General features: G+C 40.5%; 1 protein-coding gene across 2 annotated transcripts in view; it reads left to right on the top strand.

Moving 5' to 3' along the window:
• pard3bb (par-3 family cell polarity regulator beta b) overlaps positions 1–15,954 on the top strand; it is a 217,342-nt gene that overhangs the window by 61,830 nt on the left and 139,558 nt on the right. For both annotated transcript variants that reach the window (XM_065961879.1, XM_065961878.1), the window contains exons 6-11: positions 4,072–4,155; positions 6,088–6,213; positions 9,750–10,002; positions 11,276–11,384; positions 13,285–13,424; positions 13,614–13,742. In XM_065961879.1, coding sequence (XP_065817951.1) covers positions 4,072–4,155; positions 6,088–6,213; positions 9,750–10,002; positions 11,276–11,384; positions 13,285–13,424; positions 13,614–13,742 — 841 coding nt within the window. The remainder of the gene's footprint in view (positions 1–4,071; positions 4,156–6,087; positions 6,214–9,749; positions 10,003–11,275; positions 11,385–13,284; positions 13,425–13,613; positions 13,743–15,954) is intronic.

Here is a 15,954-nt window from a genome sequence, read left to right on the forward strand (position 1 = left end):
TTGCTGCATAGCTTTCAATCTGTTCAGCACTGTTTGCAGCTTATGTAGGAGAGAGTCAAAGCTAAACAGATCATTGGGTACTTAAAAGTGGCTGGCATGAAAATAGTGTTAAATGTTCTTTGTTTAAGAAAGCTGCTGGTTAAGTAGCTTTAAATATTCAAATCAGTGCAAAAATCTGAGAACAATCTTTGCAGAAAATGTTCATTTTCTAGCTCAAACTTCTGCCACAATGGTAATTGCCTCCTAAAATCAGCAACGACATCAATCACACAATCCCATTGCAGTCGGGCTCTTACTTACTTCATTCTAATATTAAATAGCTACTTTTTAGACGATTTGGATTATTAAAAAAAAGCGTTTGAATGTGTTCTGTGTATTTGCATGCATTAACCTTCAGCTTAATAGTACATTTGTACTGATTTACATTCTCTTTACTCTATACATCACTGGCTCTCCACACTTTGAAGTGAGAGGGGGAGATAATAAATAAGAAGAGGGTGAAATACAGTGAGAGGAGCAAGAGTGGTTTGGTAATGCACATCCTCCTTTTTTGTACTATCTCCTCTGTGCTTCTGTCTTTCATAGCAAGGATCAGTGAAGTGGCAGGTGGATAAAGAGAACACCTGCTCTCTTCATCTCTCTGCGCTTCCCTCCTCTCTTCTGCTCTGTGTGTTTGGCCCTTTTTCTCCGTCTCTTGTTCTCTCATCATTGCGCTCCGTCTCTCTTTTTCTCAAGTTTCAACCATTGCGTCTCTCCCTCAACCCCCCCCCACACACACTTCATTTTTTGCAGTGCTGCAGCCTGTCAAATCTCACAGAAAAATAAAAGAGGAAACGCAAATGGATCTCAAGTGCCTGTGTGTGTATGTGTGTGTCTGCTCCAGTGAGAGTGTTGGAGATCAGAGGCACAGAAGCAGGAAGGGATAGAAGGAGGGGTGGTTGTTTCCCCCTTCCTCTCATATTAATGTAATTCATTAGCCTTGTCTAATTAATTCAGTGCCTCCTCCTTCCTCATTTCAATATATTTTCCTCACAATCCCTTCTCCCTTTATACCTTTATCACCCTTTTACCCCTTCTTTTTTTCTCTTTTTGTTCATGTTTTCTTGCCCACCCTTTTTTTTTTCTTTTACAGATTTGATTTATTCCTCTTCTGTTTTCCCTTTCCCATACTCAGTCCGATACCCAGACTTAGGGTGCACTCACACTAGGCCCCAGTTGTTCCACCTCCCCATTCCCCCTGCTGGCCTGCACTCACACTGCTCCAGGACTAACCGGGCCTGAGCACGGTTACCTCTTGTACATAACATTGTAAAACGTTGTAATACAACACATGCATGGAATAACATAATTATGAAGAGTGCTTAGTTTAAAACACAGTCAGACTCCAAAATAAAAAATAAAAGGGACAGTCAGCCCGTGTCTAACAAATTTTGAGTCATTTTAGTCTCTCGATAATTGAAGGCTGTCCATGTTGTGTGCTTGTGCTCGTGCATGAACCATACTGTGCCTAAGCTCATGTCTTCCAGCCGTGCCAAGGCCGAAGATGTGTACCGAGCTTGAGCACAGATCGAAGCACTCACACTCGTCAAATGAACTGGACTTCAACTGGGGTGAAGCATGCTTAGACATGATACGGATTGCCTAGTGGGAGTGTAGCTTTGAGCACCTCAGTACATATTGTAAGTACCCCTCTGACAAGTATTGGTGGAAAAAAAAACAGATTGCCTACACTTAGCTAGCAAGCATTACTAACATTATATAACATTCTCTGATAGTCATTTCTTTTGTTGTCATAAAATGCCAATTTACGTGACACAAATGGATCTTTTTGGTGGGCTAATAAAATGTCAACTTTATTACCCATACTTTCAGTCGTACTCGTGGACAGCCCAGCCCTAGACATTTTATTCATACTATATTATTAATATACTTTCCTGATTACTTTATGGTGACAAAGTACTTGTGCATGTATAATGTTAATCAAGAATTCATGGAACATAATGGAATGAATGAAACATAACTTTTATAGTAGTTTGGGTGGATTGTGAGTGTAGAACATGGAGGACTGTCCAAACAGAATCTCAGATTTACATCCACGCTGCTGTCTGCGGTCAAGTTTTGGAAACAAAATCATTTTAATAAGGTCAGGGAGAGATGATAGTTTCTGTCAGATATCAAGGTTGTAATAAGGACCTGGTCCCTTGGAATGCCCTATATAGATTCAGTATTTAGTATTATGATTCTTGTTACCTGGTTCCACATTTTTCAAAACTGGAAACATTGAGCTTATCAATATTGTTAATGAGTTTTGTGGTTCCTATTAGAAAATGTTCTGTCTCGAGTTGAGTCGCCTAATGAGTCAGGTAAACTATTTTAAGGGTATTTTGAGCTCTTACCTCTGTCTAAATCAGGTATGGGCAACTTTGGTCACAGCAAGGGCCACATTCATTTAATTCTCACTGCCAGAGGGGCCAAATTGTAGGTACCAAAAACGATTACAGTCAATGATGTCTCAAATTTAACTCAACATGTACCAAATCAAATCAATATTCAAAATATTATTATGGACATATTTCTGGTTTTCATGATTTCATGGCAGATTCTCTCATGTTTTCTTCATGTTTCCAATTAGTTGATTTGTAAAAATTGACTTGAGGGTTGATGTGGGCCGCATGTGGCCCCCAGGCCGCCATTTACCCACCTCTGGTCTAAAGAAAATAATCTAATTTGGCATGTGAGGTAAAATGCATGCAGTATCCATACTAATTTTCAATACTGCATTTTGTCACATTCCCCACACAGTTCATAATCACAACATGAAGAATAAGGGCATTTTAGTCAAATGATTTCCACTGCTTCCACTTCTTTTCAATTTCATCTTTACGTCCTCTGTCCTTGTCTCTCTGTCTTCTTCTGTTTCTCTTACCCTCTCCTGGTGTTGCTGGTTTCCCATTGTAGGTTTTAACTCAAATATGCCGAATGATGCAGAGGCTTCATCAACCTTCTGTGTATCTGTGTGTGTGTGAGAGAGAGAGAGCGGACATAGACAAAGGGAGACAAAGGGAGAGGGAGAACTTGTTTTTTCTCTGTGGATCTCTCCCCTGTTGCACCCCAACATCATCAACCACTCTCTCTGTGGAGTTTATCAGCATCTGTACTCCTATCGGTTCATGGGGGTTTAGGGGACGGATGGATGCTTGAGAGAGAGAGTGGAAGACAAAATGAGCAGACAGAGAAAGAGGGAGAGAGAGGGAGAGAGAGCGAGCTGGTAGAACTAAAGAGGACAAAACTAAGTTCAGACAAACTCACTTAGAAAAAATAACACACCCACACTGGGAGCAGGGAGAAGGTCAGGAGAGGATTAATGGCTGTGCTCTGATAGATAAACTAATCAAACAAACAAAGACTTCAACACACACACACATTTAAACAGAGACGGAATGTAAAACAGACACACACTTGAATATTCGAAAATAGACAGAGACATTTAGAGATTGAAGAGAGGAGGGAGCACATGAAGATGAATGGTATGAAAAAAAAGTTTTGACACACAGATCAATAAGTTCTCTCAGGGCCCAGTTTGCATGGAATTAGTTCTTGACAAAAAAATCACAATGAATGCATCCATGATCTGTGTATCTAAAAATCTAGGAATTATGTGCATGTATGAAAGAATTAGTTACTATATGATAGTGCTTTTCAATAATTTTCCTCGGAAAAACTCAATGTCGTATGTCTGTATGTCCTTGTATTTGTTCACCACCACTATTGCTTGTGTTTGACACACCTTCAGTGCCTTATTATGTCTTTCTTTTTTATTGGCCACTTTCCAATAACACCTTTCTCATAAAAAGGTAAAAGTGTTGATTAAAGAAGTGCTGTCCAATGCAGTCTCTTTGCACTGTATGTCATGTTGAATAAAAGTGAGTCAAAATTCAGTGAAGATGCTTGATTTTAGGAGTTAAGTGAAAGCGGGTCAGAGTGTTTTTTTCAAACATGTTATCATTCTCATTTCTGTTATTCTTAATGGTGTGTGTATTTCTGTGTTTTTTTTTTTTTTTGTACGTGCAGCTTGACCAGAACAGTTGAGATCTTGGGAGAGGACAGTCCCCTGGGAATCCATGTGGTTCCTTACAGCTCATCGCTCAGTGGTCGGTGAGTATTGTGCATGCATGCACACACAAAAACATGCGTGTACTCACACACACACACACACACACACACACACACACACACACACACACACACACACACACACACACACACACACACACACACACACACACACACACACACACACACAAACACACAAACACAATACACATGCTCAAACCTAGATAATTCCGCAATTCATATCGTTTTTTAAAAGTTAAAAGTGTTGAATTCCCCCTACAACCCAATTTTCTCTGCCCATTGTCCACCATGTTTGTTAGCTATGAAGTTTGACCACAAGAGATTTAGGGAGAAATCCAGTTTTGTGAGTCAGCACTCTGGTTTTAGTTGAATGGAATCTGTTGGTGTGTGCTGAGCTCTTTTGGTCACATCTTTGCTCACCACACACCATAGGAACTCAACAGATAGATCTTTAATATTTGTTGTCATGTTTGCGGACTTTCACATTTTCAAAATCTCTTCAGTTTTTACTCTCTTTTTAGTGTGGGCCAGGCTTTATGGATTTTTTTTTGACCCTGGCACTACAGTAAATGGCAGCTACATTCAAACACAATGGGGGGGAAAAAAAAAAGAAAAGGAAGGAAAGTGGTCCAGTTATGCAGAGCTTTTCTTTGGGTGTGTGACAGTCAGACAGGGGATGGGGATTTCCTAAACCAAAGCAGGATGAGTTTTTATTGCTGTTCTCATGACTCACCTGACCCTGCCAATCTCCTTCTTAAATTCCTTGCTCTTTCTGGTCTTTTTTTCCCTCCCCGTCTTCCGCTCTCTTTCCCGAACACCTCCTCCTACTCGTCCCATCATCTACCAACATCCCTTTCACATATTGACCTATTTTGACCCTTTGACTGCTTGAGTCTTTTATGTGTGCGTGTCATCATATCTTCTATGTTGAGTCTTGTTTTAGTGAGTGTTAGTGTTAGATTTACAGGTCAGTTGGTACTGAAATCATCTCTTCTAATCTCTAATCTGACTCGTGACTTTCACGTTAATAGGGCTTTCACACTTGCAGAAAACTCTTGGAAAAACTCCAGATATTTCCAGGAGGAGCTGTATGTGTGAACGCAAACAGCTGAATTTTTGGTTCAGACTTCACCTGGAGTTTCTCCGGCCAGACCCCTAGGATTTTTTCATCAGAAAGTCAGAATGAGCTGATGTGAGAACGCTGCAGGATATTCTCCGGAGAATTCACCTCGAGCCAATGGGAGGGGGGGAGTTACGTTCATATACAGTGACTGCTGCACGGTGCATAGAATGTGCATTGTACACACGCGACCACTACGATCTCTATGCAAGTAATGAAACAGCTGCATTACGTTATCTGTTCGTCAGTGGCATTGACATAAAGGCACATATTCTCATTTTAGCATTGTGTAGCGGACTCTGTTGCTTCACCAGTTACTTCCGCGTTGTTTTTTTTCGTCAAGTCTTACCTCAGGAGACCACGTGCTCTTCCCTCCCTTCTGACAGGGATAGTCTCAAGCTGTGAGGAGCATATGTGAACAGCCAGGTCAGGAGCCTCTCCGGAGCAGCCTTCCTGAAATGATCTATATATTTGCAGGAGTGCAATTGCTTTAGCTTCATATCTGTTAACATACTCTGAACTTGACTATTGTCTTACTATATTGGACCTGTAATCACTTTGCTCCCAGGTCGACATTAATGAGCTAAAAGTTGCTCTTATAAGCACGGATAGTAGCACAGTGGGACAAGAAAAGCGAGTTAAGGGGTTTATCTGACACAGACATGTCTAAATAAATCCTAATGATGGTCTCTGTGGACTTTTCCATTGGACACATCAGTCCCCTGGGACACACTGAAAGTCACTGAGTGTGCTTGTGTTTGCATACATGTGTGCAAGTTGTCAAGTAAAATAAAGATAAACTCCATTTCTCTTCTCGCTCAATCTCCTTTCAGGTCTCTCGGTCTGTACATCCGTGGTGTGGAGGAGGAGAGTCGCTCGAGAAAGGAGGGCTTGTTTCAAGAGGAGGAGTGCATCGTGAGGATCAACAACACTGACCTCATGGACAAGACTTTCAGCCAGTGAGTGCAAAACTATTAGCAGTGGGTCAACGGGGGCGGAAAAAAAAAAATGCCTACAAAGGCACATCCAAAGGAAATGAGAGAACAGAAAACACGGGGCTGTTTCAACAAAAGTTTAAAAGAATTTGTATAACAACTCAGTGATGGAAGTCTCACACATTCTGCTTTTATAATAACAGTAGTGAGTAATGGCAGAACTGCGAGCTCAGAAGCAACAAGATTTATTATTATGATTTTCAAAGTTATATTTTGGGCCTTTTAGCGTGCAGATGATGGATTTGAACCAACGGTTGCTGCGATGAGGACCATAGCCTCTGTACATGGGGCGCATGACATAGACCATAGGCTATCAGCAACTTATAGCAAGATTTATTTAGGAGATGTATATTTTAATTTCCGTTCACTTGCAGAATAGAAAACATGTTCCTGTCTTTAACCCTTATGAGATGAGTCACTGGGAACCAAATGTGTCTACACTGCCCTAATTGTATGTCTATAGATACATCTAAGCTCTGAAACCTTTTGATGTCGGACCTTGCTTGGTCTTTTCTTCCTGTTTCCCCACTCTCTTTCTTTATGTGTCTTGTTTCCTTTCCATTGTCAGAGGGCTTATATTGCTGTTGCACAGAGAACAGCAGAAAAGACTCTTGGCAGATGTTTGGAAAAAGCGTTGCATGTCTGTCAGAGTCGGCCTTTGTGTGTCTGCCCGTTCCGCATCACTCATGTGAGACCAGATGTTTCTTAGTAGAGTTTGCTTCCAAGTTCCCCGAAAGCAGCTCAAAGCAGGACATTAATATGAGAGTATTTGGGTATGTAACATGATTACAGAGCATTAAAATGACAAAAGACACACCTGTAAAAACAATCGCCAGAGATTACAAGGACTGATGCGAATGCTATAATGAAACAGCACATCGCAGTGTCTATGCAGTGTGCACAATAGTCCTTGTCCAGTGTCCAGTGTGGTAATAAGATTATATGTGAGCTGTTTTATGCTGTGCTGTAGGTAAATGGATTATCACCAGAGGGGTTTCGCACCTATTGTTCAAAGACGTGGGTAGTCCCATGTGCACTCACTCACAAACACCAACATGCACACAGACGTGGTTTTCCAAGCCTCACACTCTCCAGTTAAAACTCAGACCCGTACACATATGATCAAGAGCAGACCTCTTTAATATTTCACAAACAGGCTGGTCTTAAACATTTGGATGTCATGCACATAGGCCTTTTTTTTTTTTAACAATGACACGTTTGAATGCGATCTTACATACACTCTTGCCAGTATTGTTCGGTCATGGCAGGTGTATTGAGATGTAGTTCCAGTGGAAGATCTCTAAGTAGGCCACTGAGAGTCCGCTGATCCCTGTGAGTACCACACACACACACACACAAACACGCACACACAAACACACACACAAACTCACCTCCATTGTCCTAGCTTGGCAGCCGTGTTGAGGTAGCCTGCTTGCTTAGAATATCTCTTTTACACAAATGTGTCTCCACACATTGTCTAACCACGAACAATAATGATATCATCTGTGCACAATGGTTCCCATACACACATCAACACACACAGCTTCACATCTAGTTTAATTATTCTGTATTGTGGTCCTAGTACAATATCAAATCACCACAAGTGTCATTCAGGAAGGTGTGACACAGAGATTCGCTTAGCCTGCATAGTGTTTTATGGTTTCAGTATGCAAATCCTGTCTGACATGCTTCCCCAAGCAAACAAACTCAGGCTCACTTAAAAACCCACCTTAGTGCATCTTTCAAAGAATGTGGTTTTGAACGTTAATATGGAATAATATGAGTGGGTTGCTAAATACTACTACTACTATGATCACTGGTATGTAGAAAAAAAATATTGTAAAATTCATTTTTACCTCACGACCAAAGATTGGTAATTTTTACCAATAAATGAATCATCTTCACCATTTAATAAGTAATTACTCAGGGAGTTTGTTACATTGACTTAGCATGAATGGAGCTTTTAGAAACTTGCTTGTAAGATAACGTGTACATTTACGTGAAACTATGATTCCAAAAATCACTGGAAAGGGACCCTGTGTCCACCTGGAGTTTTTTCCAGGCAGAAAAGTACTGGCTTTGCGCTCAGGAGTGCTTGCATGAAGCTTTCTGAGAATAGAAGTGCTGCACATCCGTCCTGACTCTTATGACAACAGTCTGTTGACAACGGCCACTGTGTGACACTGCTCCATGACTTTTACTGTAGGTTTTCACACAAAACAATCGAATAAAGACGTTGGCGCATAGAAAAAAAGGCTTCGTGGACACAGGACCTAAATGACCATGTTTGCAAAAGACGTAGACATACAGTAATACCGATTAAACACGTCGTGGATGCACAGTACAAATAATGTTGCAAAAATGGATTTCCACCTGTGATTAATTAATTGTTTAGGATGGAAACTTCCCCACAATGTTATATTTCTTTATTTCAAATTCTGTTATTACAATTTTAAGGTATCTGTTTTGCATATCTGAAGTTTTTTTATATGCGTATTTATCTGTCATACACTGCTTTATAAACAAAGTCTCTATCCTACAGAAACATAATGATCATTATACCTCTGATAATAATCAAGAAGGAAAATAATAGAAGTGTAATCCCGTTACATGTAAATAAAGTGGATTTTCTCTGTTGGTTATGTAGGGTGAATGATGGGGTGCAGCGATCACCTCTGACACAATGGGTCCTCTAACTGAGTTAGTATAATGTGATAGAAACTAATCCTTTGCAGAATGATCTCTTTATAGATCATGAGATTATAATGACCAGCTGTGCAGGTGTCATGGTGCTGTGTGGCTTCTCCTGCTCTGTCCTGTCGCCATTTATTTATTTTTCACTCGATGCACGACACCAGTCACTGTAGCAAAACTTACATGAAACACTCTGTGCTATGACCTGTGACCTCCGGTTAGATACAGCAATCAAGTCAAGCATTCAGGTCTGTGTTTTGGATTGTTGTACATTTAAACTGAGATCAATGACTGTTTCATCGTTTCTGACATTTAGAGAACCAATTAGATTGATTAATAATGAAGAGAGAAAGAAGAGCGTCAGTCTTAGAAGTGACATTAACTTTGAATTACTGAAGTAAAGATACATGAGCCTAAGATGTGCCTCAATGTATCCCACTTTTTGAAAATCGAACACCCCATTTATAAAAGTTAGCAATTAATATGAACTCTTTTAATGTGTCATTTGAAATTGGATTTATACGTGTATCTTTTTTTTATGTTATTTTTTAAAATCCTAATTGAGCTATAAGTCCTCTGACGATTACTCTGCTTGTCAGGGATGAATAACTACACACTGCCTGTAACTGTGATGGATGGCATGATTAGCTTTAATGGTATGCCATATGTGCTGCACATACTTAACTTAAAACTCCACACACTTGTTGAACAAAACTTTTTCTCTTCACTTTCTTCTCTATTTCTGCTCCCACCACTCACCTCTCTCTCTCTCTCTCTCTCTCTCTCTCTCCCTCTCTCTCATCCAGGGCCCAGGAAGTGTTCCGTCAGGCAATGCGTTCCACAGTCGTCCGTTTGGAAGTAGTTCCCTCCTCTAACAGAGAACGCTATGAGAAGAGTCTGATTGGTCAGCTGTTTGGCAACGGTGCCGGTCCTGACAGCAGCCCCCGAGTCACCAAGACCAAAGAGCCACCCCCACCTGTCAAGGCCAAACCCATCTTTAAGCCCCCTGAGAATCCATCCACGCGATTGGTTGATGAAGCTGCCTTAGTGGAAGCTAATGTAAGTTAAATGTCAAAATCGAGCTCTGACTTAAGGGACATCCTGAATGTGCTACGTTTTCGATCTCACTTGCGTTAAGTTTGAATGAGGTGATAGGAAAGTAACAGGTTTTAAAGATGTACATAAGCACAATGTAGACGCTGCAGTATTACCTTATTAGATGTGACAAAAGTGAATATTTTAATGTAGATCTTTTAAGTCATTACATTATCATTACAATTCTACAATTCACTTAGCAGACACTTTTATCCAAAGCGACGTACACCAGAGAGTAAGTACAACACAAGCAAGGATCTAGAAAAAAAGGAATCAGTGTCAGTAAGTGAAAACGATCAGCTTTGAGTCCGATTAGACACACAGGTGCTGACAGGCAGTGCACAGAGGCAAAGCACAATATGGATGGCTGTTCTTGAGAGCTGTAATCAGTATAGAAACCCTCTTAAAATCTGCAGATTTTCTTACTTGGATCAATTCATTTGCAACAGTGGGAAACTTGCTGAGTTCTGTGTCCTTTCTTTTTGCCTTCGATCTGTTTGTCACTGTAAAAAAACACAGATTTCATTGAACCTTTCTTAGAGGACATTCAGGCATTTAAACCTTTCCAGCCCCACTCATTACAACAATTTTGAGGCGTTCAAAGACTGAAATTTGAAATAATTAATATCTTGATATTTATTTTTTCGACCTCAGGATAGGGAAGGTGGGTTTACTGATACTTTTCCTCTTTGAATGTAGCATGTTAGGTTTGCATTAGACACATTATTATTAATCAAATCATTATTGATGCAGTTTTGGTCAATAATCTTCATACAACACCCACAATAGCAAAGTAAAAGAAATGAAAAGAATGTTTTGCTTCAAAATAAATTCTGATGATTAAAGAAGATTATATCAGAACAGTCCAGAGGGTTTCTGTCTAGACCTGGCCGCTAAGACTAAAACAAGGGAAACCTACGTTTTTTAACTAAACGGTGTTTTTAACCAAAATACCACAACAATACAACATTCAGGAGCTGTGGTGATGGTGTGACGCTGAGGATGGCTGAGAGAGAGAATGAGAAGTTGACAGCCTGATCTTTAATAGGAGACTGGTCATGTCTGCCCAGGTGTGACGAAACACTGCCCACCAGCAACCTGCGGGGATACAAACACACAGAAGGGAAAAACTTGATAGCAGGCTCTGCTGGCGGGAGGGCCGTCACAGTTTGAAATGATGTGACATTTATACAGTGCTTAAAACAACAGCTCGAATGTTCTTCTTTCTTTACACTAGACACCAAAAGGGAGGAGTGACAGCCCTCTCTTTAAGAAGAGTCCCACCCTCTCCAACTTAGTGACCAACAAGAGAGGAGGACGCAGACTGAGGATTGATCTAAAGAAAGGTGAGGACCACCTGAAGGACTGATTGTCTGATTCAGATGTCTTTAAAAGGACGCAGTTGTTATGTTTTTATGTATCTATAAATACATATTAAGGCTGAAAACGATGACTATTTTTCAATTGCGATTAATCATTACATTTTGATAATTAATCACCATTTATTGGATTTTTAATAACTTGTTTGAAATTCCATTATTTTGCATTTAAAAATAGAAAGTGTGAGGCTTTATTTTGAAATTGGGTACTTTACTTTCTATTTAAATTCAACCTCGCTTTTTACTTCTGGTACATCGAAGGTTAGGACAGTAACTTGGAGCACGGAAAACGGAAGTCGTTATGGATCACAAAGGAATTAAAAACAGATAAAAGGTCAAACTGGATTTTTTTGATGTCATGGTCAGGTGGATATGACTTTTGAATCAGTAGCTGAGCCGTGTGAGAGTTTTTTTAAAAGGGAAATGAGACGTTCAAAGATCAGCAGTGTCGTTCCTTTGTCATCACTTTGACTACAGGGAGACGCCGCGGAGGCTAAGCCCCAATGTCCAAATACAACAGAGTAGTGCCGCAGTCCGTCAGTGTGCCGCCGTTCGCTGCCACTCTCGTCAAAGATTGTGTTTCCACAGCGAGCACCCGGGTTCTGTCTCAGGAGCGTCACAGCAGCCCCACTACTGTACGCTCTGCTCTGCTTCAAATACTCCGCCGGTCTATTTTCGAGTACGCCGCATGCACTCGTCAAGCTGGACAGAATAGAACAACCCGAACAGGAAAGTCAGACAAGGAAACGCACTGGGTGTCCAATCAATCATAGTATTAGACTCATGATCGTATTTTCCATCACTTTATCAACATTTCCTGCAGGATGTCAATCAGCAATGTCGTAGTGTTCTTACTATTTTGACGGGTTGTAGGTTTTCTACAAGCACAAATCTTTTCAAATTTCAGGAACAAAGAAAGGTTTGTTCCTTTTAATGACACTGCTTTGATTCCACTATCCTCACATTTCTTATATATTCACTCCTCATGTTCTAAGTGAGCATTATTGACCCCTTTTATGTAATGTCATTTTCTGAACGTGTTTAATAAATCTGACTTATTTCTCCTGCTGTTGGCCCGGCGTTATGCCTGCTTCCTTTCTCTGTTCTCTGGCTGACTCTCCTTCCTCTCTTCATCTTCCTGATTCCCTCTCTTCAGGCTCTATTAAGTCTTTATTGATCTGTCCCTTTCTGCTGATATGAATTCATACTGGATCAAACTGCTGACTTGGCTCTGCTAAAGAGACCAGACTAAATGAGGTCCATAAAACACACAACTAGTCTCACTATCCATGTGTGGTCATTTGTGTCCCTGCGTGCGTGTTCACGAGTGCTTTAATGCACATTTAGTGGTGCACAGGTTGCTTTTCTGATTTCTTATCTTTATTACTTTCCCTCAGAGCATTACCTCCCTCTTTCCACTGTGTTACCCTCCGTCTTCTCTTACCTTCTCCTCCTCTCTGCCCCACACCTGAACCCATTTTTTTAAAGCCTTCACACCGGCAGATTCTGTTGCACTAGCTATAGCTAAAGGGTTTACGGCGACACACATACAATATCCTGAAGGATTCAAATTATCGCCCTTAGAGTATATAGTTGGAAGCTGAGTCAACAACACCATGTCGAAGTTCTCAGGAGTAGTTGAGAGGAGTGTATTATGTGACAGTCGGGGATGGATGGGAGATTTTGACTTTTATAAAGTCAGAGGAAGACAAATATAGACGCAGAAGGTATGGCGCTATACAGGAGCTCTGTGTTGACATAGAGCTGTTACATATTCTCGCATATTGTACCTCACCTCACCTCACCTCCCCGTCCACATTTTAGTGTGTTTCCTTTTATATCTTTGTGTGTGTGTGTGTGTGTCTAGGTTCAGAAGGTCTTGGCTTCACCGTGGTCACCAGGGATTCTTCAGTTCATGGTCCTGGTCCCATTCTAGTTAAAAACATACTGCCACGCGGAGCCGCTGTCAAAGATGGACGCCTGCAGTCTGGAGACCGCATACTGGAGGTACAGAGGATCCGACTGCCATTGTCATTAAATCATTCAAAAATCAGCTTGTGTCGACTTTTCTAGACTTACCACAAGGACAATTAGAATCAAATCTAATAATTACAGATGAGTGGAAAAAAGGCGAAAGCTTTGCTGATTAGTCGTGGTGTTTTGATTTAATGTGTGCATGTGTATGTGTTTGTTTAGGTCAACGGTGTGGACATCGGAGGCGTGGGACAGGAGGAGCTGGTGTGTATGCTACGCAGCACGCGTCAGGGAGAGAGTGTGTGTCTTGTGGTTCTACGGCAGGAAGAGATGTTCCTGCCGCGAGAGATGGTAAGGACCAATCACATGGCTGTATGGTCAGCCAGTAGAACAAATATTTTCTAGTTCATTGGTGGCTCAATTGCCAGTTATACGGGTATGTTTTGACAGACTTTCTAATAAGGCAGCCAGAAAGACAGGCACACATAAATTAAAGCTTCCGCCCTGTAATTATGCAACATTTGATCCAATCAGCAGGCTTGCCTGGGTGATGCACAGCTGAGCAGCCTATAGGACAATAACCCCAATTATCACTGAAATGTAAAGCTTTCCATTGATATTGGATACATAACGTGCCAGTCTTTCCCTGCCACGTTGTCTCTGCTGAATTTCAACCCTGTTTTGCTCAATAAAAACTTTCTTTTTTCATCTTCTTTCAGTTTACCTGATTTTTTTTCTTCATTCTTACTCTGCATGATTAACTCCTGTGCACATATTCATCTTAACTATACCTCTCTTCATGTTCCCAGATAAGGTCCTAATAATGTTTTTTTTTTTCTTAAGTAGCCTGTTGCATTTTGCTGCATGACAAAAGTAACTCAATCTGAATTATATGTTTTCTTTTTGCCATCTGCTTCACACCTGACCCGTAAATCTGTAACTTTTTGATAGTTTTCCATGTAGTGGTAGTCTACCTTTTTTTGTCTTTGAAGTTGTTTTCATACATTATTCACTGAATGCCAAAAATAGGGAATTTGATGAGAAGGAACTTCTCTAATTTTAACTGGTTTTACATTTTGTTAAATTCATAAATGTATTAGTAACTGTCTAATATGCAGACATGTTTCAGCTTGTTACATGACCTGATTCAATAGTTTCATATCAACAGAAAACTATTTCCAACTCAAGCTAATGGGAGCTAAACGGTCAGAAAAGTATGGACAGTCAAAGCAGCTGATGGAAAGATGTAAGATTGTACAGTATGGATAAAAACAGTCTTACTTTTTCCTATACAGTCTTATAGAAACACCATTATTCTTTTAGACCTCTTTGTTTAGTCGCCTCTCTTCTTATCACGCCTGGCTTATGTTCATTGTTTTCATCTCATTGTGTATTTTATTTTTTTAATGTTTCCCTTTGAGTTCCTTTTCCACTTGGTGTCCTTTCCTCTCTTATCCATCTTGTGTTTCCTCTGGTCCCCACACACACACACACGCACACGCACACATGTCGCTTTAAGCCCATTTGGAAAGTCTGTTTGTGCAGTCAGGAAGAGCAGAAATATGTCAGAGTGTTCAGGTGTTAACATTTAGTATTATTTGTGATCCTGAGGTTCTCAGGAAATGTCTAAACTACATGGTTGTCTTCTTTAGATCCTGATAAAGTGTCAGATCTACCACTATGTTATACCTTTACACAGTGAACCATCCTCAACGCTCCCTTGGTCACTCTCCACCAACTTTCCCCTGCTTGCAAATGATGAAGGGAAAAAAAGAACCTTGCACTTTGGTGTTACCTTTGCACTATTACAGGGCTTTCATACTTGCAGAAAACTCATAAAAAACAAAAAAACAGCCACATTTTTTTTACTCAGAATTCACTGGAGCTTCTCCTGCCAGACCCTTACTGTTTTTTCCAAGAGCAAGTTTGAGTGAACTGATGTGAAAACGCTTCAGGACATTCTCATAAGCTTACCACGCTAATACACTGCGCACCTGATCGCTTCAAAATCAGCAAACGGATTCATTAGTTTTCAAAATTAAAACTGTGTCTTCAAGAGCAAAATACTTGTGGAAGGTCAAATTACTTCCAAGGTGTTGAACCAAAGTGAGTGACGTGTTTACTAGCTCACAGGAACCACAATAAACACAATACTTAGCCTGGCTCATTTTTACAAAACCACACGTTTTAATTTGACCCTGATGATTTGTTAAGTCAGCACATTTACTACAGGATTTCATACGTCGCCATCTTTTCGACAACCTTTTATGTTTGAGTGAACACCATTATCCTTGACCACTTGTGTGGATCAAAATAAGAACGCCAGTCAGGATACTGACCTCCCTTTGGACCAGTATTATTTATACACATAATCAGTCACATTCATCGGTTCTCATTATGAAAAGAAAAAAGTCTGAGTTTTGTCCTTCAGCTTAGAAAACAAAGCAGCAAAATGTCTCCCAGAGGAAACCTTCTCCATTGTTTCTTTTGATTTGGAGCGCTGCACCAACCGCAGATTCAAGGACACTGCTGTGTGTGTGTTTGTGTGTGTGTGTGTTTGTGT

Source organism: Labrus bergylta, chromosome 13 (genome assembly GCF_963930695.1).
Source record: "Labrus bergylta chromosome 13, fLabBer1.1, whole genome shotgun sequence".
In the NCBI taxonomy this organism is placed as follows: Eukaryota; Metazoa; Chordata; class Actinopteri; order Labriformes; family Labridae; genus Labrus; species Labrus bergylta.